At 39.7% G+C, this 21,895-nt stretch overlaps 1 protein-coding gene across 1 annotated transcript in view; it reads left to right on the top strand.

Moving 5' to 3' along the window:
- Window positions 1-21,036, top strand: part of LOC139765068 (poly [ADP-ribose] polymerase 2-like) — a 47,462-nt gene extending 26,426 nt beyond the window's left edge. The window contains exons 4-8 of the mRNA XM_071692185.1: window positions 8,492-8,730; window positions 11,209-11,425; window positions 13,777-14,001; window positions 14,906-15,129; window positions 20,380-21,036. Of these exons, the coding sequence (XP_071548286.1) occupies window positions 8,492-8,730; window positions 11,209-11,425; window positions 13,777-14,001; window positions 14,906-15,129; window positions 20,380-20,533 (1,059 nt within the window). The 3' untranslated portion in view covers window positions 20,534-21,036. The remainder of the gene's footprint in view (window positions 1-8,491; window positions 8,731-11,208; window positions 11,426-13,776; window positions 14,002-14,905; window positions 15,130-20,379) is intronic.
- The last annotated feature ends 859 nt before the right edge of the window (window positions 21,037-21,895 follow it).

Raw genomic sequence — 21,895 nt, 5'->3', positions numbered from 1 at the left:
TGGATTTGTATGTAGCATTTATGGATCTGGAGAAGGCATATGATAGAGTTGATAGAGATGCTCTGTGGAAGGTATTAAGAATATATGGGTGTGGGAGGCAAGTTGTTAGAAGCAGTGAAAGTTTTTATCGAGGATGTAAGGCATGTGTCGTGTAGGAAGAGAGGAAAGTGATTGGTTCTCAGTGAATGTAGGTTTGCGGCAGGGGTGTGTGATGTCTCCATGGTTGTTTAATTTGTTTATGGATGGGGTTGTTAGGGAGGTAAATGCAAGAGTTTTGGAAAGAGGGGCAAGTATGAAGTCTATTGGGGATGAGAGAGCTTGGGAAGTGAGTCAGTTGTTGTTTGCTGATGGTACAGCGCTGGTGGCTGATTCATGTGAGAAACTGCAGAAGCTGGTGACTGAGTTTGGTAAAGTGTGTGGAAGAAGAAAGTTAAGAGTAAATGTGAATAAGAGCAAGGTTATTAGGTACAGTAGAGTTGAGGGTCAAGTCAATTGGGAGGTGAGTTTGAATGGAGAAAAACTGGAGGAAGTGAAGTGTTTTAGATATCTGGGGGTGGATCTGGCAGCGGATGGAACCATGGAAGCGGAAGTGGATCATAGGGTGGGGGAGGGGGCGAAAATTCTGGGGGCCTTGAAGAATGTGTGGAAGTCGAGAACATTATCTCGGAAAGCAAAAATGGGTATGTTTGAAGGAATAGTGGTTCCAACAATATTGTATGGTTGCGAGGCGTGGGCTATGGATAGAGTTGTGCGCAGGAGGATGGATGTGCTGGAAATGAGATGTTTGAGGACAATGTGTGGTGTGAGGTGGTTTGATCGAGTGAGTAACGTAAGGGGAAGAGAGATGTGTGGAAATAAAAAGAGCGTGGTTGAGAGAGCAGAAGAGGGTGTTTTGAAGTGGTTTGGGCACATGGAGAGAATGAGTGAGGAAAGATTGACCAAGAGGATATATGTGTCGGAGGTGGAGGGAACGAGGAGAAGAGGGAGACCAAATTGGAGGTGGAAAGATGGAGTGAAAAAGATTTTGTGTGATCGGGGCCTGAACATGCAGGAGGGTGAAAGGCGGGCAAGGAATAGAGTGAATTGGAGCGATGTGGTATACCGGGGTTGACGTGCTGCCAGGGGACTGAATCAGAGCATGTGAACCATCTGGGGTAAACCATGGAAAGTTGTGTGGGGCCTGGATGTGGAAAGGGAACTGTGGTTTCGGGCATTATTGCATGACAGCTAGAGACTGAGTGTGAACGAATGGGGCCTTTGTCGTCTTTTCCTAGTGCTACCTGGCACACATGAGGGGGGAGGGGGATGGTATTCCATGTGTGGCGAGGTGGCGATGGGAATGAATAGGGGCAGTGTGAATTGTGTGCATGGGTATATATGTATGTGTCTGTGTGTGTATATATATGTGTACAATGAGATGTATAGGTATGTATATTTAAGTGCATGGGCGTGTGTGTGTGTACATTGTGTATGGGGGTGGGTTGTGCCATTTCTTCCGTCTGTTTCCTTGCGCTACCTCGCAAACGCGGGAGACAGCGACAAAGCAAAATAATAATAATAAATATATAAAACTCTACTCATGGACAGGAAAATAGATCTTCATCACCAAAAATGTGGACTTGGTGGTGATTGAGAGGTTTGTGGCATGCACTGAGCATCTGACTGGAGACGATCAGTGCAGCTTCAGGAGTGGTAGAGGATGTGTGGATTATGTATATTCTATGAAGAGTTTGTTTAAGAAATGCTTAGTGAAGGAGAGGGATTTGAATATGGCATTTATGGATATGGAGAAAGGTGTGGTAGGGTTGACAGAGATACTTTGTGGAAATTGTTACGAATATTTGTGCGAGAAAAATTGGTAGATACAGCGAGGAATTTTTAGATTGGGAAAGTTAAGTGTGTATGTGTGAAGAAAGGAAGAAAGCTAAGTGGTTTCAGGTGAAGGTGGATTTATGTCAAGGATGTATGGTGGCACCATTGTTGTTTAATATGTTCATGAACTGGGCAGAGAGAAAGACTAATATAGAGATTTAAGCATTTGCAAATGACAGCTCTGGTGGTAGACTCCAGAAGGAAATGCTAGAAGCTAGTGTTTGAATCTGGGAAAATGTGTGAAAGGAGAAATTGAAGATTAGATATGAACAATAGTAAGGAAGTGAGATAATGTGTTGCAGGGAAGCAAGACGATGGTTTGAGTAAGTTTGAATGAAGAGGACCTAATGAAAGTGGATTGCTTTTTAGATACTTGGAAATTGTCATGTTAACAGCTAAAGTGACTCATGGGTTGGGAGAGGGTGTTGAGATCATGGGTGCATTAAGAAAAATATGGAAGGAGAGATCAGTCTGTTGGGGCAAAAATGTGTTTGTTTGAAGATATGGTAATCTTAACATTGTCATATGGATGTGAGTCTAATACCTGAAGTGCAGAAGACAAGAAGAGGGTGGACTTGCTGGAAATTAAATGCTGAAGGATGGTGTGTGGTGTTGGGTTGATTAGTTTAAGAATGAGGTGTGATGGGCAGCCTTTCCTGATTGTGAGAATTGACCAAGATTTGCTGAAATAGTTTAGATATATGGAGATATATGGAGAGGATGAATGAAGAAACCTGAATACATATCAGAAGTAGAGATAGTAAGAGTAGTTGGGAAATGTAGAATGAGACAGAAGGTTGGAGCTGAAGGAGACCAGGATATTGATGCCTGAACATTTAGGATACTAGGATATTGAGGCATGAACATTCAGGAAGTTGAAAGGCATGCAGGAGATACAATGATTTTGGATTGCCATGTTATACTGCATTCATGATATGCTGTCATTGGGCTGATCCAGGGTACATTAAGAACATTTAGGAGGTTAAAAGGCATGCATGAGATAGAATTAATTGGATTGCTATGTTATACTGGAAGCATGACATGCTGTCATTGGGCTGATTGAAGGGACCAAGGTAAACCGTGCAATAGTCTTTGGGGCTAGATGGCTAGAGAATGTGTAAGTACAATGAAATCATTGTTTGTTCTCAATGCTTCCATCTACTTTGGAAAAGCATTTATGCATTAAAAAGTAGATGCTGTGAATATAGGGGATATATGAAGTTACATAATGCAGAGGAATTCATCTGTGTCTTATGCGATCTTGTAAGGATAGTAGTAGCATTTGTGTATTTAAGAATACATTAATTTTGGTGAAAGTGATTTACCACATTAATGCTTCAATTTTTTTTTTTTTTTTTTTTATTTATACTTTGTCGCTGTCTCCTGCATCAGCGAGGTAGCGCAAGGAAACAGGCAAAAGAATGGCCCAACCCATCCACATACACATGTATATACATTCACGCCCACACATGTATATATACATACCTATACATTTCAATGTATACAGACATATACATATATACACATGTACCTATTCATACTTGCTACCTTCATCCATTCCTGTCGCGACCCTGCCACACATGAAATGGCACCCCCTTCCCGCTGCACACGTGTGAGGTAGCGCCAGGAAAAGACAACAGAGGCCACATTTGTTTAGACTCAGTCTCTAACTGTCATGTGTAATGCTCCCTTTCCACATCCAGGCCCCACAAAACTTTCCATTGTTTACCCCAGACGCTTTACATGCCCTGGTTCAATCCATTGACAGCACGTTGATCCTGGTATGTCACATTGTTCCAATTCGCTCTTTTCCTCGCGCACCTTTCACCTTCCTGTATGTTCAGGCCCTGATCGCTCAAAATCTTTTTCACTCCATCCTTTCACCTCCAATTTGGTCTCCCACTTCTCGTTCCCTCCACCTCTGACACATATATCCTCTTTGTCAATCTTTCCTCGCTCATTCTCTCCATGTCACCAGACCATTTCAATACACCCTCTTCTGCTCTCTTAACCACACTCTTTTTATTACCACACATCTGTCTTACCCTTTCATTACTTACTCAATCAAACCTCCTCACACCACATATTGTCCTTAAACACCTCATTTCCAACACATCCACCCTCCTCCGTACAACTCTATCTATAGCCCACGCTTTGCAACCATATGACATTTTTGGAACTACTATTCCTTCAAACATACCCATTTTTGCTCTCTGAGGTAACACTCTCGCCTTCCACACATTCTTCAACGCTCCCAGAACCTTCGCCCCCTCCCCCGCCTTGTGACTAGCTTCTGCTTCCATGATTCCATCCGCTGCTAAATCCACTCCCAGATATCTAAAACACTTCACTTTGTCCAGTTTTTCTCCAGTCAAACTTAGCTTCCAGTTAACTTGTCCCTCAACCCTACTGAACCTGATAAACTTACTCTTATTTATATTTACTCTCAGCTTTCTTCTTTCACACACTTTACCATTCTCAGTAACCAGCTTCTGCGGTTTCTCACCCGAATCAGCCACCATTGCTGTATCATCAGCGAACAACAACTCACTTCCCAAGCCCTCTCATCTACAACAGACTGCTTACTTGCCCCTCTCTCCAAAACTTGCATTCACCTCCCTAACAACCCCATCCACAAACAGATTAAACAACCTTGGAGACATCACACACCCGTACCGCAAACCGACATTTACTAGGAACTGATCACTTTCCTCTCTTCCTACTCATACACATGCCTTACACCTTTAATAAAAACTTTTCACTGCTTCTAGCAACTTACCTCCCACACCATATACTCTTAATACCTTCCACAGAGCATTTCTATCATCTCTGTCATATAACTTCTCCAGATCCATAAATGCTACATACAAATCCATCTGTTTTTCTAAGTATTTCTCACATACATTCTTCAGAGCATACACCTGATCCACACATCCTCTACCACTTGTGAAACCACACTGCTCTTCCCCAATCTGATGCTCTGTACATGCCTTCGCCCTCTCAATCAGTACCCTCTCATATATTTTCCCAGGAATACTTAACAAACTTATACCTCTGTAATTTGAACAGAGGTAATTTGTACAGAGCATCAGATTGGGGAAGAGCAGTGTGGTTTCAGAAGTGGGAGAGGATGTGTGGATCAGGTGTTTGCTTTGAAGAATGTATGTGAGAAATACTTAGAAAAGCAAATGGATTTGTATGTAGCATTTATGGATCTGGAGAAGGCATATGATAGAGTTGATAGAGATGCTCTGTGGAAGGTATTAAGAATATATGGTGTGGGAGGCAAGTTGTTAGAAGCAGTGAAAAGTTTTTATCGAGGATGTAAGGCATGTGTACGTGTAGGAAGAGAGGAAAGTGATTGGTTCTCAGTGAATGTAGGTTTTGCGGCAGGGGTGTGTGATGTCTCCATGGTTGTTTAATTTGTTTATGGATGGGGTTGTTAGGGAGGTAAATGCAAGAGTCTTGGAAAGAGGGGCAAGTATGAGGTCTGTTGGGGATGAGAGAGCTTGGGAAGTGAGTCAGTTGTTGTTCGCTGATGATACAGCGCTGGTGGCGGATTCATGTGAGAAACTGCAGAAGCTGGTGACGGAGTTTGGTAAAGTGTGTGGAAGAAGAAAGTTAAGAGTAAATGTGAATAAGAGCAAGGTTATTAGGTACAGTAGGGTTGAGGGTCAAGTCAATTGGGAGGTGAGTTTGAATGGAGAAAAACTGGAGGAAGTGAAGTGTTTTAGATATCTGGGAGTGGATCTGTCAGCGGATGGAACCATGGAAGCGGAAGTGGATCATAGGGTGGGGGAGGGGGCGAAAATTTTGGGAGCCTTGAAAAATGTGTGGAAGTCGAGAACATTATCCCGGAAAGCAAAAATGGGTATGTTTGAAGGAATAGTGGTTCCAACAATGTTGTATGGTTGCGAGGCGTGGGCTATGGATAGAGTTGTGCGCAGGAGGATGGATGTGCTGGAAATGAGATGTTTGAGGACAATGTGTGGTGTGAGGTGGTTTGATCGAGTAAGTAACGTAAGGGTAAGAGAGATGTGTGGAAATAAAAAGAGCGTGGTTGAGAGAGCAGAAGAGGGTGTTTTGAAATGGTTTGGGCACATGGAGAGAATGAGTGAGGAAAGATTGACCAAGAGGATATATGTGTCGGAGGTGGAGGGAACGAGGAGAAGAGGGAGACCAAATTGGAGGTGGAAAGATGGAGTGAAAAGGATTTTGTGTGATCGGGGCCTGAACATGCAGGAGGGTGAAAGGAGGGCAAGGAATAGAGTGAATTGGAGCGATGTGGTATACAGGGGTTGACGTGCTGTCAGTGGATTGAATCAAGGCATGTGAAGCGTCCGGGGTAAACCATGGAAAGCTGTGTAGGTATGTATATTTGCGTGTGTGGACGTGTGTATGTACATGTGTATGGGGAGGGTTGGGCCATTTCTTTCGTCTGTTTCCTTGCGCTACCTCGCAAACGCGGGACACAGCGACAAAGTATGAAAAAAAAAAAAAAAAAAAAATTGAACACTCACCTTTATCCCCTTTGCCTTTGTACAGTGGCACTATGCATGCATTCCGCCAATTGTCTGGCACTTCACCATGAACTATACATATTGAAAATCCTCACCAACCAGTTAACAACACAGTTACCCCTTTTATGATAAATTCCATTGCAATACCATCCAAACCTGCTGCCTTGCCGGCTTTCATCTTCCACAAAGCTTTCACTACCTCTTCTCTGTTTACCAAACCATCCTCCCTGACCCCTCTCTCTTCACACACCACCTCAACCAAAACACCCTATATCTGCCACTCTTTCATCAAACACATTCAACAGACCTTTAAAATACTCACTCCATCTCCTTCTCACTTCACCACTACTTGTTATTACTTTCCCATTAGCCCCCTTCACCAATGTTCCCATTTGTTCTCTTGTCTTACGCAGTGTATTTACCTCCTTCCAAAACATCTTTTTATTCTTCCTAAAATTTAATGGTACTCTTACCCCAATTCTCATTTGCCTACTTTTTCACCTCTTGCACCTTTCTCTTGGCTTCTTGCCTCTTTCTTTTATACATCTCCCATTCATTTACACTATTTCCCTGCAAAAATCATCCAAATGCCTCTTTCTGCTCTTTCACTATCAGTCTTACTTCTTCATCCCACCACTTGCTACCCTTTCTAATCTGCCCACCTCCCTCCTTTCTCATGCACAGGCATCTTTTGCGCAAGCCATCAGTGCTTCCCTAAATACATCCCATTCCTCCCCCACTCCCGTTATGTCATTTGCTCTCACCTTTTTCCATTCTGTTCTCAGTTTTTCCTGGTACTTCCTTACAAAAGTCTCCTTTCCAAGCTCACTTACTTTCACCACTCTCTTCACCCCAACAATCACCAATCTTTTTTCAGCACACAAATCTACAAGCTCTTCACTATTTCCATTCACAACACTGAGCATCCCATGTACACTAATTATTCTCTCAACTGCCACATTACTCACCTTTGCATTCAAATCACCCATCACTATGACCAGGTCTTGTGCATCAAAGCTATTAACAAACTAACTCAGCTGCTCCCAAACACTTCCTCTCATGATCTTTCTTCTCATGACCAGGTGCATAGGCACCAATTATCACCCATGTCTCTCCATCCACTTTCAGTTTTACCCATATCAATCGCAAATTTACTTTCTTACACCCTATCACATACTCCACAACTGCTTCAGGAGTAGTGCTGCTGCTTCCTTTGCTCTTGTCCTCTCAACAACCCCTGACTTTACTCCCAAGACATTCCCAACACTCTTCCGAATCATTCACTCAGAGCCAAATCATCCAGGTTCCTTTCCTTAAAAGTACTACCTATCTCTCCTTTTTTCTCATCTTGGTTACATCCACACACATTTAGACACCCCAATCTGAGCCTATGAGGAGGATGAGCACTCCTCGCATGACTCCTTCTTCTGTTTCCCCTTTTAGAAAGTTATAATACAAGGATGGGAGGTTTTCTAGCCCCCCCCGCTCCTGTCCCTTTTAGTCGCCTTTTATGATGCTTGGGGAATGCATGGGAAGTATTCTTTCTCCCCTATCCCCAGAGATAATTATTTGATATAGTCTTATTTTATCTTTCTGTCGATCTTTCTATATCTCTGATGTCCGTTTCCTTTGGGAACTCCCTCAATTCTCCATAAATGTTGAACTTTGGTGCTGCTTCTTATCCTTTAGTGCCTCACCTTTAACAGGCCATTGGCAGAGGGTAACTCTAGTGCAGTGTTTTCGAAGGCTCAGGCTATTTTATATTAACAGAAATAAATCTGAAAAAATTAGAAGTCAACTGAAGTAGTTGTTAAGTATGGTGCTGTAGTGAGACAGCTGAATTGATTGTGACTTAATGTTAGCAAGGAAGAGGAACTGGATATACATACACTGCTTTGCTGATTGGTTGAAGTTTAAATGTATTATATTTGTAACAAGTGGAACATTAGATAATGTATTAATTATTATGTTCATGGAAATTATTATTTTGATTAAAAGAATTTATAATGATTCTCTTATCTGTTAGGGACTGATATTCACTAATGAGTTTTTTCTGATTTCCTTTAGATGAGCCTTCATGAGAATAAAATTTCTTTCAGGTTGAGTGTAAATTAGTGGCACAAGTAAAGGCATTAATTGAGCTAATTTGCAATGTTCGCACAATGGAAGAGACTGTTACTGAGATGAAGTATGATGCCCAGAAGGCTCCACTTGGCAAGCTTACCACTGAACAAATAAAAGCAGGCTACCTTGCACTCAAACAAATTGATGATCTGATTCAGAGTAGTAAATACAGTCAGATGGATTTGGTGCAGGCTTGCAATGACTTCTATACCAGGTTGGATTCTCTGTGTTAATACAGTGTAGATTTGATTTTTATCATAGATTTAATTTTTTTCATATAATTATGGGGCTACATTCAAGTATTATGTAGAATGTTTTTTCTATGACACATGATTTTCAAAGAATTAGTGGTTTATCAGTTTCATATTGTTAATGAGTCAGCAAAAAAGATAAGATTTTGTGAACCAGCAGAGCATCTCTGTCTTTTATTTAAGTAGATAAATCGATAAATTGTAAAAGCATAGAATGTAATTTTCAGAAAAAGAAAATAGAAAAGTGAAACAGTACAAATGCATTGACATTATGTATTTTAACTATTGAAAGAGGCAAGATGATGAGACTTATGTCGAAAGAAATGGGGCAATGTGCTGAATGGAGTTATGTGCTATCAGTGGGCTGAACGAGGTTATAGAAAGTTAAGGGTGTTGTGTATAACTTGGCTCTTTTGGTATATTGCATGTGACAATTAGGGACTGGATGCTTGCAAAATGAGGTTGTTATTCACTTGTTCATGACTATTTTGCAAAGGTGGGAGAGGCTGTTTAGAGAATGAAGTAATAAAAGTTGCCATAAAGGTGTACTGATCTGAGTAAAGGTTATTGAGAGGAAGGAACAATTCATTTGAATGAAAACTGAAGGAAGCTGGTTTATGTGGAAAGGAGTCTAGGGTATTGTAAATTGTCTAATGTTTTCAAAATTTGCTCACCTGTAATCTGGTATCAAGAGTTTGTTATTATTTATTTCAAAATCTAAATTGTGATTGCTGTGTGGCAAATTCCTTCCTTCTTTGTAAAAGTTCATTAAGTTTTTGCCACTGTTGAGGACAAGAACAGAAATGTTTTGTGAGGGTTCAGTTTGTGTCACTGGTGAGGACAAGATCAAAAATGTTTTTTGCTTCTAGTTGGTTTTTTAATTAACTGTTCTAGGAAAGTGTCTTCAATCAGTTCTGTTAGTCTTGTTCCTCTCAGTCACCTGTTAACGTGTTCTAGTTTATGTTTGAACTGTTAAAGTCTCCTACTATTATAACCTCTTTACTGTTTGCTATAGTTTTGATTTCTCTGCATAGCATCTTATCATCATGGTCTCTTTGCTTAGGTCTGTATATAGCACTGAGACATAGTTTACTTTTAAATTTGTCTGTGATGTCTACATAAAATGAGTCGTAAGTGTGTGTGTCTGCTTATGTTAATAGCACTTAGATTATTACCAATGTAGATCAAAACTCCACCACCTTCCCTTTATAAGCAATCTTTCGTAAATAGTTTGTATGTGGCTATTCCTAACTCGGCTATTAAGTGTTTGTTCTCAAAGTTTAGCCACGAATTTAAGATTGCAATATTGTTTGGTTTTTCATGACTGCATAGGATATAAGTTCATTGCATTTTATAATGATGCTCTGGGCATTTGTGTATATTAAACTTATTTTCTTTGGAGTTGATTTCTGGACTGATTTTTTTTTTTTTTTTTTTTTTTTTTTTTTGGTATGTGTTTGTATTATCCCTGTTTATGTCTGCATGTACAACAGCAGGAGGGAGACGGTTCTCCATCTGTTTTGTGTTTGCCACCTTACTCTGACCTTCCCCTCACTGGACCCTACCTGCCTTGGTCCTAAAAGTTACCTGAGAGTTGACCTGTACCTGTGCTGACCCACTGCTTATACTGACCCTACTTGAACTTTCTTTGCTAATTCCTCTGCCTATGAGATTACTGCTAATCTTCGAGGATCCCTACCGCCAAGGTCCCATCCATCCTTTACCACTATCCTTATAGTGGTTAGACTGGATGCCTTGATCCTCAGATCCCTTTCATACTCGTATTCCCGATGCACCAACCCACTTCCCACAGCTATCCCCTCACCCTCCCCCATTCTCCTAGTTTCTTTGTTAGCTCGAACATGATATGCTCTTCTGAAATGATGAGTTAAGGATGATGAATAAAGGGGATCTATGTAGGAGATGGAGGGAGCATGGGGAAGAGGTAGACCAAGTAGGAGATGAAAGGATGGAATGAAGATGGCTCTGGGTATTTGGGCCTAAATTTGAGATGGCAAAAGGTATGTGTGAGCGAGCATTAATGGGATTGATGTGATAAATGGCAGGTAATGTGATCTCAGTAGGCTGGGCCACGACCTTTGAAGCAGGTAGCCTGTGGAGCCTAGGCTTAGGTTTTGGTACATATAGATAACAGCAACAGAGTTCAGATAATGCGACCTTTCTAAGGTAAGGAAGTGTTCCAGATGAGAAGAAGCTTTAGTTATGAAGGAAGTCACAAGGAGAAACTTTCTACAAATATCTTATTTGTCACTGTTATTTCATTTCCTTGGTTATCTGGGGCCATCCATTATAGAAATGGGTAACAAGGGGTAGGCTGCCCTGAACAGTTTTGCTTTGCATCTTTACAATGCATTGGTTTTATACTATTTTACACATGTTTTGAATGTGTGACAGTAAATAATGAAAAGATGTATTTTCAGGATTCCTCATTATTTTGGAATGAAAGTTCCACCACTGATTCGCACACGTAATGAAATTCAGGAGAAAATGGCACTATTAGAAGCACTCGGAGATATTCAAGCGGCTCTAAGTGTTTTAGATCAACCTGTTGACATCAGCATTCATCCTGCTGACCAGCACTACAATAGCCTCAAATGTGCTATATCACCTGTAAAGAAGGATTCCAGTGATTATACGGTAAAAACCATGATTGAAAGATGTTGCATGAGATAGAGTAAGGCTCCTTTGAGTTGAATAGCATAAATTTATTCATTCTGTTATTCTACAGTATTAGAATAGGGCAGTGATAGGGAAGAGATTTATAATCACTGACACTTTTGGTGCATATCAGAAAGAAAACAGAGGACAGAGAAGATGAGATGTAGAACTTTTGGTGCATATCAGAAAGAAAACAGAGGACAGAGAAGATGAGATGTAGAATTACCAGAGAGATTAGCATAGTTCAGGAATAGTGAAAAAAAGTTGCTTACCTGTTTGGAGTTTATGTTTGATGAATATCTAGATCTGTTAGATTGAGGTTGTTGGCATGAAAAGAGAAAGTGAGTAAGAAGGAAAAGAAATTAGGGTTGATACCAGGGTGACAAAAAGGGTCATGGAATCAAGTATATATAAATCTTGTTCATTTGATGTCAGAAATCCTAACCCAGTTCTATAAAGTGTTTGAAAATCACTATGATACTCATTATAGAGATTTGACCCAATATGTTACCCTGAAGACAATTACTTTTGTGTAATTACTGTTTGTGTATAACTTGGGGGAGTTTTATATTGTTTGGATCATATGTGTATGTTGATGCATATCTTCCAGATTTGTGTGTGATTTTATAGTTCACAATTATGCAATATATCTGAGTAAGAACTATATATACTCTTCATATACTAAGTTAGGAATATATGCTCTTGAAAATATATGCTCTTATCACCTGAACATTCCATTACTGCATCCTTTCCAAAAACCAGTACTTACACAGGAGTGCAGATGACTGGGAGATGTAGAAGAGAAAGTGGTAGGAGATAAAGAGTAAGGTGCAAGGGTTGTAAAAGAGGGCAGGAGAGTTTGAGTATCTGTAAACTTCAGGGAGAATAAGATATACATCTTATGAAGGAGATTAATAGGGTGCAAAAAGCAAGAGAACAAATGAAAATATTGATAAAGGGGGATAATTGGGAAATAATAGCAGGTGTTGATGAAGTGAGGAAATGGAGTGAGTATTTTGAAAGACTTAAATGTGTTTGATGATGGGTTGACCGATGTAGGGTTTTTGGGTCAAGGATAGTGGTTTGGTGAAGAAAGTAGAGGTGGTGAAAGTAAATGAAATGTGGCAAGGCAGCTAGAGTAGATGGCTGTAATGCACTTGTATGAGCAGGAAGAGAGGAGAGTGACTGGTTCCAAGTGAAGGTTGGTCTTTGGTAGGGGTATGTGATGTCACCATGGCTGTATAATTTATATATGGATGGGATGGTGAGAGTTGAATTCAGGACTCTTGGAGAGAGGGACGAGTTTACAGTCTGTAGAGGATGAAGGGGTTGTGGAGGTGAGTCAGTTATTTACTAACAACACTGGTGGCAGAATTGAATGAGGAACTGCAGAAATTGGTAACAATTCGGGAGTGTGTGTTGGTGAAGGAAGTTGAACGTAAATGTTACTAAATGCATGGTTATATGTTTAGCAGGATATAGGGACAGGTTAGATGGGATGTCGGTTTGAATGGAGCGAGATTGATGCAATGGAAGTGTTTAGAGATCTGATTGGGCATGGTAGCAAACAGAACCATAGAAGCAAAGTGAGTGAGGGGGTTAAAGGTTCTGCATGTACTGAAGAATGTTTAGAATATGGGGTCATTATATGGGAGGGTAAAAATGTGTATGTTTGAAGATATGGTAGTTCCAATGATGTCATATGGTTTGAGGCATCGGCTTTAGATGAGAATGTGGAAATGAGGGTCTCATATGTGTTGGAAGTGAAATGCTTGAATGCATTTTGTGGTGCAAGGTTGTTTGGTTAAGAAATAAAGGGTTAAGAAAGAGGTGTTGCAATAAAAAAGAGGGGTTGAGAGAGCTGAAGAGGGTGTGCTGAAATGGTTTGGGCATATGGAAAGAATGAGTGAGGAGAGGTTGTTAAAGAGGACATATGTGTCAGAGTTAGAGGGAACAAGGAAAAGGCAAGACCAAATTGGAGATTGAAGGATGGAGTGAAAAAGATTTTAAGTGGTTGGGGTCTGAAACTTGGAGGAGAGTGAAAGGAACAGATGGGAATGAGTGAATTGGAATGATGTGGTATACAGGGGTTGACTTTTTGTCAGTGAACTGAGCAAGGGCATGTGAAGCCGACAGATTAAACCATGGAAAGGTTTTTGGGGCCTGTTTGTGGATAGGGAGCTATGGTTTTGATGCATTACACTTGACAGGTAGAGATTGAATGTAAGCAGATGTGGCCTTTCTTCACATGTTCCTGGCACTGCCTTGCAAACGCGTGAAATGATGATCGAGTATGAAAAAAATACTTAGGAAATTTATATTTATTGCAGGTCATCCAGAAATATTTGCAGACTTCACATGCAAAAACCCACAATCATTATACCCTAGAGCTCTTGGAGTTGTTCTCCTGTAGGAAGGAGACAGAATATGAGAGATTCAAAAATGTGGGTAACTGTATGCTGTTATGGCATGGCTCTCGAATGTCTAACTGGGCAGGTATCCTGAGCCAGGGTTTAAGAATTGCCCCTCCTGAAGCTCCTTCTACTGGATATATGGTAAGTTATCTATAGAAATGCAAGTCATTGGTAATAATTAAAGATGCATAGATTTAGTAATCAACAACAGCTGCATACTTGTCCAGTGATTACAAAGGAGGTTAAGGTTGCATCAAGGAAAGAAGTCAAAGAATTAATGTAGAGTGAATTCAGATTATATGGAATAGAGAGACAAATTGGAATAATGAAATTGGAAGGTATGGGGTTCTTGGAGAAAATAACCAAAAGGGTTCACAGCATATGTGCATTAATGGGTCATATTGTTGCTTGTGCATGCTTTTAATGAGAGGACGTTCATAAATATGATGGACTAGTTACAGAGATATGGATTATAGAAATGATAGTAGTTAATAAAGAACTTGATTCATAAGATGCATATGTCAGTGGGGACTAATTACAGGGTATGTTTTACTTAAGGCAATGATATATGGGTTAACATATTTTGAATGGTTGAGGATGAGATGTGCGAATGAGAAAGCAAGGACCAAAGTTTGTTGAACGTCTAAAGAAGTAGAGCATGAAATGAAATCACACGAAAATCCAGATGACAGGCAAAATAATGCCCAAAGTTACTGTTGTTGGGGTATATGGTTTAACATATGTTAAATGGTTGAGGATGATATGTATGAATGAGAAAGCAAGGACCAAAGTTTGTTGAACGTCTAAAGAAGTAGAGCATGAAATGAAATCACATGAAAATCCAAATGACAGGCAAAATAATGCCCATAGTTACTGCTGTTGGGGTATTACTTTAGTTAACTACACTACACTGTGTATGATTCTTCATGTTAAGTCCATAATGCAGTTCAAAATAGTATTTAAATTTTATGTAGGTCATCTATTACTTCTTTAGAAAGCATTTATTTTTCTATTTCAAGTGTATTTGTCTTTTATATTTTAACAGTTTGGTAAGGGTATTTACTTTGCTGACATGTCAAGTAAGAGTGCTAACTACTGCTGGGCAACAGAGCGTAACAACGTTGGTCTTCTTTTGCTGTCTGAAGTGGCCTTAGGTAAAACTAATGACCTCCTGAATGCAGATTATTGTGCCAATAAGCTTCCCAAAGGATGTTATTCTGTCAAAGGATGTGGAAAAGTAGCTCCAGTTGACACAAATTTTACAGCTTTGTAAGTATTACCTAAACCTGAGAATTTTTCCTTCTTTATGCAAATATGTGTAGTCCTCATTAGTAGAACTTCATTCATGTATGTCCTCAGTTTCTTTATATGTCTTCTGTATCATCCCTTTAACTTTTTTTTCTTTTTAACCTTTCCAGGTTAGTAGGGTAAGAATTCTCTCCAAGGGAATTAGGTATGCCTGACCCATGCTGGCTTGCAGTGTTAGGAATTCTAATACTTCACAATTAATTCTCACAAGTGGATCATACTCTATGTCCTTGATCCATTATATACAAATGGGAAAGATAGTACAATGCAAGCCAGAATAATAACTTGGTATTTAAACCTGTGCAAAACCGCAGGCTAGTTAGATGAATTGTCTGATCCTGGCTAAATACGAGTTGAAGTAATAAGTTTGAATATTTGGATTGAGAAAGACTTTATGAAACTAGATAGGACAGGCTTAAGATGCTGCATCTCTAGTCTTGCCCATACAATATATTGGACAAAACATAAATGCCTATGAAATCAGTTTGATGAGCAGAGTGCCTGGAAGATCTTTTATGAAATGCAGAGCTGTTAATGAATTACATATGAAAGAACAAAATCCTCATCAAAAGAAAACCACTCGTGTATAAGTTTTTATAAGGTGAGCTACGTTTATCGAAATTTAAGGGGTGTTTTAAGACAGAAACCAGACGATCTTCATTCGGTATGGAAAACTGGATAACTGTAAGAAAAGAACTATTCTCAGATCAAATAATTGCAAGTTGATGATAATTGTGACAATCATTACATGCACCACAGTTTTCAATTGTGTTAATCATAATGTGCACAAATAGTGGTGTAGTAAAAGATCCCTGTCGTAGAAAGATAATCAGTGATGCACATGATGGCTTCACGGGTCACATTGTTAGAAAAATTGCTTTTTAATCACATGGAGCTCACAAAGTGTACGCATTTGGCATTGGCCAAAATAGAATGGTGGATAATTGAAAAAAAAATATTCATTCACCTTCTTATGATTTTAAACTCATTAGGATTTCTTTTAGGGTTTACACATCTTGAAAATTATGTCACAGCAATTACGAAATATGCACAATTGGTCTTACAGAAATTAGAGTTGTAAGTCACTACTAACTTTTCTTTAAAATACAAAAGTCTATGCTAAGCCTTAACATTCATATTCCTTCATGCCATCCCTTCATTTTTAGCATTTATTACCAACTTAGCCACATTTGTTCCTTACTGAAAATTATTCTATACGAGAATTTATTAGCAGAAGGACTGGGATGTTCTATAATGTTATTCAGTCTTAAACTGACATTCTTAGAGCTGACACGGCTTAAACATTCAGGAAATACTGGTAGAAAGAAATGTAAGTCATAATTTTCTTGGAAAGAGTGAATGTGAATAAGAGCAAGGTTATTAGGTACAGTAGGGTTGAGGGTCAAGTCAATTGGGAGGTGAGTTTGAATGGAGAAAAACTGGAGGAAGTGAAGTGTTTTAGATATCTGGGAGTGGATCTGGCAGCGGATGGAACCATGGAAGCGGAAGTGGATCATAGGGTGGGGGAGGGGGCGAAAATTCTGGGGGCCTTGAAGAATGTGTGGAAGTCGAGAACATTATCTCGGAAAGCAAAAATGGGTATGTTTGAAGGAATAGTGGTTCCAACAATGTTGTATGGTTGCGAGGCGTGGGCTATGGATAGAGTTGTGCGCAGGAGGATGGATGTGCTGGAAATGAGATGTTTGAGGACAATGTGTGGTGTGAGGTGGTTTGATCGAGTGAGTAACGTAAGGGTAAGAGAGATGTATGGAAATAAAAAGAGCGTGGTTGAGAGAGCAGAAGAGGGTGTTTTGAAGTGGTTTGGGCACATGGAGAGAATGAGTGAGGAAAGATTGACCAAGAGGATATATGTGTCGGAGGTGGAGGGAACGAGGAGAAGAGGGAGACCAAATTGGAGGTGGAAAGATGGAGTGAAAAAGATTTTGTGTGATCGGGGCCTGAACATGCAGGAGGGTGAAAGGAGGGCAAGGAATAGAGTGAATTGGAGCGATGTGGTATACCGGGGTTGACGTGCTGTCAGTGGATTGAATCAAGGCATGTGAAGCGTCTGGGGTAAACCATGGAAAGCTGTGTAGGTATGTATATTTGCGTGTGTATACATGTGTATGGGGGGGGTTGGGCCATTTCTTTCGTCTGTTTCCTTGCGCTACCTCGCAAACGCGGGAGACAGCGACAAAGTATAATAAATAAATATAAATAAAGGTAATGATGAAATATTGATAGAATTCTGGATATTTTGAAGGTTGGAAATAGATTTTTTGCTACATAGGCTTTATGTATCTCCTTTCTGATCTGTCATCGTTGCACTTGTAATTCACGGATCATCAGTTATCTCTTTCAGATGACTATGTATCATTGACTTTGAAATCCTCTTCTTATCCTAAGGCTTGTAGCTGTATAGTTCTTTTAGTTGTTAACCCACATTTATCTTTATCTGTGTAGGTATCCTCTGCATGTAAAGAGCATGTTGCTACTACTGTATTTCACCCACAATGGTTACTTATCTTTTTTACAAAATTTTGTAGTGTATAGTTGCAACTTTGTAACTATTTATCTATCTCTGATGCCCTTTCCCTCCGGAAACTCCCATCAGGGGGGTGGCCTTGATGAAAGAGTCCCCACTTATCCCTGTCCTTGCATTCCTCCCTTGCATACACCATTTCATGCATTCATCCCCCATTTCTCCCCCTCCAATACTCTTCCACTCTTTCCCTATGTCACAGTTGGTCTTCCTGTCAAACCAACCCCTTTGATCATACTATCATACTCTCTCCATGTGAATTCCCCATCTCACATTCTTTCCACATGCCCAAACCACTCAAAGTATTACATTTCACCCTATCTACCACTCCACAATTCATTCCCTTTGCATTCCTTTTCATACCAAATCTCTCCTATACCCCTTGATTACTTTTTTTACTCTGTCTAGCCTTACCACATGCTTATCTCAAATGACATACTTCCACAGTCTGGTTTCTTGACCTCTGTGACTGCAACTTTTTCACACATTTACCAAGTAATTTTGCATCTTAATTTTCACACATTTAGAGTGCTTGTCTTTCACTTTAAAGATGTCTAATGAAATCTCTCTATCTTTCTATATCTCAGTTGCTTGTTTCCCCAAGGAACTCCCATTAAGGGGATAGCCACAGCAAAAGAGTCTCTAGTTATCCCTGTCCTTACATGCCTCCCTTGCGTACACCATTATACATATTCCTCCACTATTTTTCTCCCACCGGTACTCTTCCACTCTGTTTTACAGGTGGTCTTCCTCTCGCATGAGCCCCTATAATTATACTGTTTTACACCTTCCTTGTAAACTCCTTGTCATGCATTCATTCCACATGCCTAAACTATCTCATTCTAAATTATTACTCACCACTCTACTCTGCCACTACCCCACATATCCTTAACACTTCACAGAAAGCATTCCGCTTGACAAATATTGCATACAGATTCTTAGCTTTTGCTAGATACTTTTCCACAGTCAATTTCACCATAAAAATCTGATTCACACATCATCTACCTTTCTAATCTCGTCCATCTACCATGCATTTCTCTTTTTATTCCTATTTCTCATGATGTATCCAGTTTGTAATTCTAAAACTTTTAATAGTCTTTCTTTAAACATTTTTAACATCTAATTCACACATGACTGAATTCCTTCATTTTCTTCAATTTTCTTCACTTCTGAAATTTCAGTCACCCTCCTTTTATACCCTCCTTGCATTCTTTCTGATTCATCGTCTCATTTGCCACCACTTTTACTCCATTCTTCCATACACCCTATCTCCATTTCTTCCTGATCATCATCCTTACAAGAACTGCAAAATGATCAGAGTCTCTGTAAAGAATCCTCTCACAGCTCTTGTATCTTGCAAAGCCTTTCTCAACCCTTTATCCACTACCTCATAGTCTGTCAAACCCTTTTCTTCTCTTCCATCTTATGTTATCCACATATACCTGTGGTTCATCATCACCTGAAAAAAGGTGTTTGCAAGGGATAAACCCTTCTTAACACAGACATCCACGAGATAACCCATTCTCATTTACTTCAGCTCTCCCTATTTACCAACTATTCAGCCAATTTCATCTCATCCCACATTTGCGTTCATATAACGTGTCAAAATCACTTTTATCTCCATCTCAAAACCATTTGTACAGTCGTTCCAGTTTCTCCTGAAATGCTTCATTTCATCCATACCTTGCACAGTCTTCATATTCACAGGTGCATATGCACATACCCTTGCATACTTTATGGTTCGTCTTTCCTTTCACACACACACTATTCTTGATCCATTCCATCCATGCTCTCTAACACCCTCCCATACTCTCAGTGATAGCACAGTTGCGCATCCTTCTTTCCCTCTTCCCTCATAACTTGCATTCATCATTTCCTTTTTCATTCCATGCACCCTGCCCAAGGATATGGGTTACCCCAATTCCTAGCACATCCAAATTATAACTTGAATTTCTCCACATTTCATTTACATTCAGCACCATAACTTTTAGTCACTAATCCCATTTACCCCATGGCATGACTGGTAGTCTCTAGTGATGCTTCTTAGCCATTTGTGCTTCACCCTTGACAGGTCATTGGCTAAGGGCAACTCCAGTGCAGTGCTTCTTAGAGGAATGGGACTTCTAAAGTGTCTGAAAGACTGAAACCCCAGCATATCTCGTGTTTGTATTTAAAGAAAAAACTACAATTGCCTTGATGGAGTTGGGGAATGCTGCCCCTTTCTGTTCTTACACCCTAAGGTGTATTAATGAGGTCACCATGAGGTGGGGTAAGACTTGGATACTCCACAAAACTAGAGTATCCCCTTGAGGCACTGAAATTAAAACTTCTCAGTTTTAAGGTTTTAAGGCAGTACCACAGTAGCAGCACCTCCTAACCTCATTGGTTATGATACTGCCAACACACATATGAAAGATCATTCTAATGGTTACTGTAATCACTTGAAAAGGGAAAGGCAAAACGAGGAATACAATATTGGATTGGTTGCATTGGAATTTGCCAAAATATTGTGATTATTTTTGAAAAGTAAGGAAATACCTTTTTTGCAACTAGACTTAATTCTTAGCTATGTTTATGTGGCTTGTTGAAGTCAGCTTATGTATGACTGTTTAGAATGATTCTGTGAATGGTTCATAAATTGAATATTTCTTATTTTTGATTTTTCATAGGACTGATGGAACTGTGGTACCCATGGGACCAGGTTTGCAGACAGGAATAAACAATCCCAAAGGATATACACTGATGTACAATGAGTACATTGTGTATGATCCTGCTCAAGTGCGCACCAGATTTCTTCTTAAGGTCAAATTCAACTTCAGGTAGATTGTCTTTCATCCCTTAGGATGTGAGGATGGGGAAGAAAGAATGCTACTCTTGTATCTTGCATTTTTTAGAAGGCAACTTTAGAGATCTGGAGTTGGAGGCTGGAAAGTCCCCTGTCCAGTATTTTTTTTCAAAAAAATGCCAAGAAGGAGCCAATTGAGGATTTTTTCACAAAGGATCAGTGATTTGTAGTGCTACCTTGCTGAGGTTGGAAAATGCTAACAGGCATAGAAAAAAAGATTCCTCTATCTCTATACTCTTCCATGGAGAACCCACTTTCTCTTAAAATGTAAGTCACATGAATTGAGAACAGCTGTGATATCCTCATACTGTGAATTATGGTGTGTTGAAATTTGATTATTAATTTTGAAAATGAGATTTTATTTTTTTATATTTTCTTTTAATTTTACTGTTTCTTTTGTATAAGTTTCTAAGAAATTTTTTGTTAAGAGCATTTAAGTGCATGAAAACAAATGTAGAATATGAATAAAGTGTTTGTGAAAGTTGTTTTATCATTACATGCTCCTTGGTAACATACCTAGTAATGTTTTTTCATCCATAGACAGCATTTAAAGCCTAGTCTTGTATTTAAACATGATATTTCTGTGCATTTTAGTGGAAATGAGCTGAGAGGAGCATGTGGTGACAAGATGGAATGAAGGGGTGTATGAGATGTGGTATGGCAGGGAATGAATTGGGGAGTGGTAGAATAGGTGAAACATAATACATGAGGTGGTTTGGGAATGTGGAAAGAATGCAAAACTGGGAGTTTAGGAGAGATTATGATAGTACAAGTAAAGGGGTCGGTGTTAGGGGAAGACCACCTATGGCATGGGCAAATAGGGTGGAGAAATACTAGAGGTGGAGAAATGGTGGAAGAATGTGTGGAATGGAGTATGCGAGGGGGACATGTAAGGACGGGGATAAGTGGAGACTTGCCGTAGCCACCCCATGATGGGAGTTCCTAGAGGGAATGGGCATCAGAGACAGATTTAGTATATTCATACTAACGTTCACTTCCTAAACATTTGTGTGCCCTTATCTTCTGTCAGACTAAATTTTGATGGGACGTCAGATCATTTTGTAGTAGAAGTGAATGTGTAAGTTTGTAATGGTTTTAGAAAAAAAGTAAATGACAAGTTGGCAGGAAGCAGTGAAAATGAGTGAGCATGTTTAAAATAGGCCTTTGTTTAGAGATATTGAAATTGAGCGAATAGTGCATAAGGCAAGACTAGATGAAATAAGTTACGTGGGTGAGGAATGGAAGTTGCTTGGGTATCCATGCTTAAGTGTGCAGGTACAATGTTTAGGGTTAGTATGTATGAGAAAGGGTAGTGACTGGTGGGATGAGAAAGTTAGATT

Source organism: Panulirus ornatus, chromosome 52 (genome assembly GCF_036320965.1).
Source record: "Panulirus ornatus isolate Po-2019 chromosome 52, ASM3632096v1, whole genome shotgun sequence".
NCBI lineage: Eukaryota > Metazoa > Arthropoda > Malacostraca > Decapoda > Palinuridae > Panulirus > Panulirus ornatus.
Note: the sequence above shows the minus strand (reverse complement) of the source record. Positions and strands in the feature narration are given on the sequence as shown.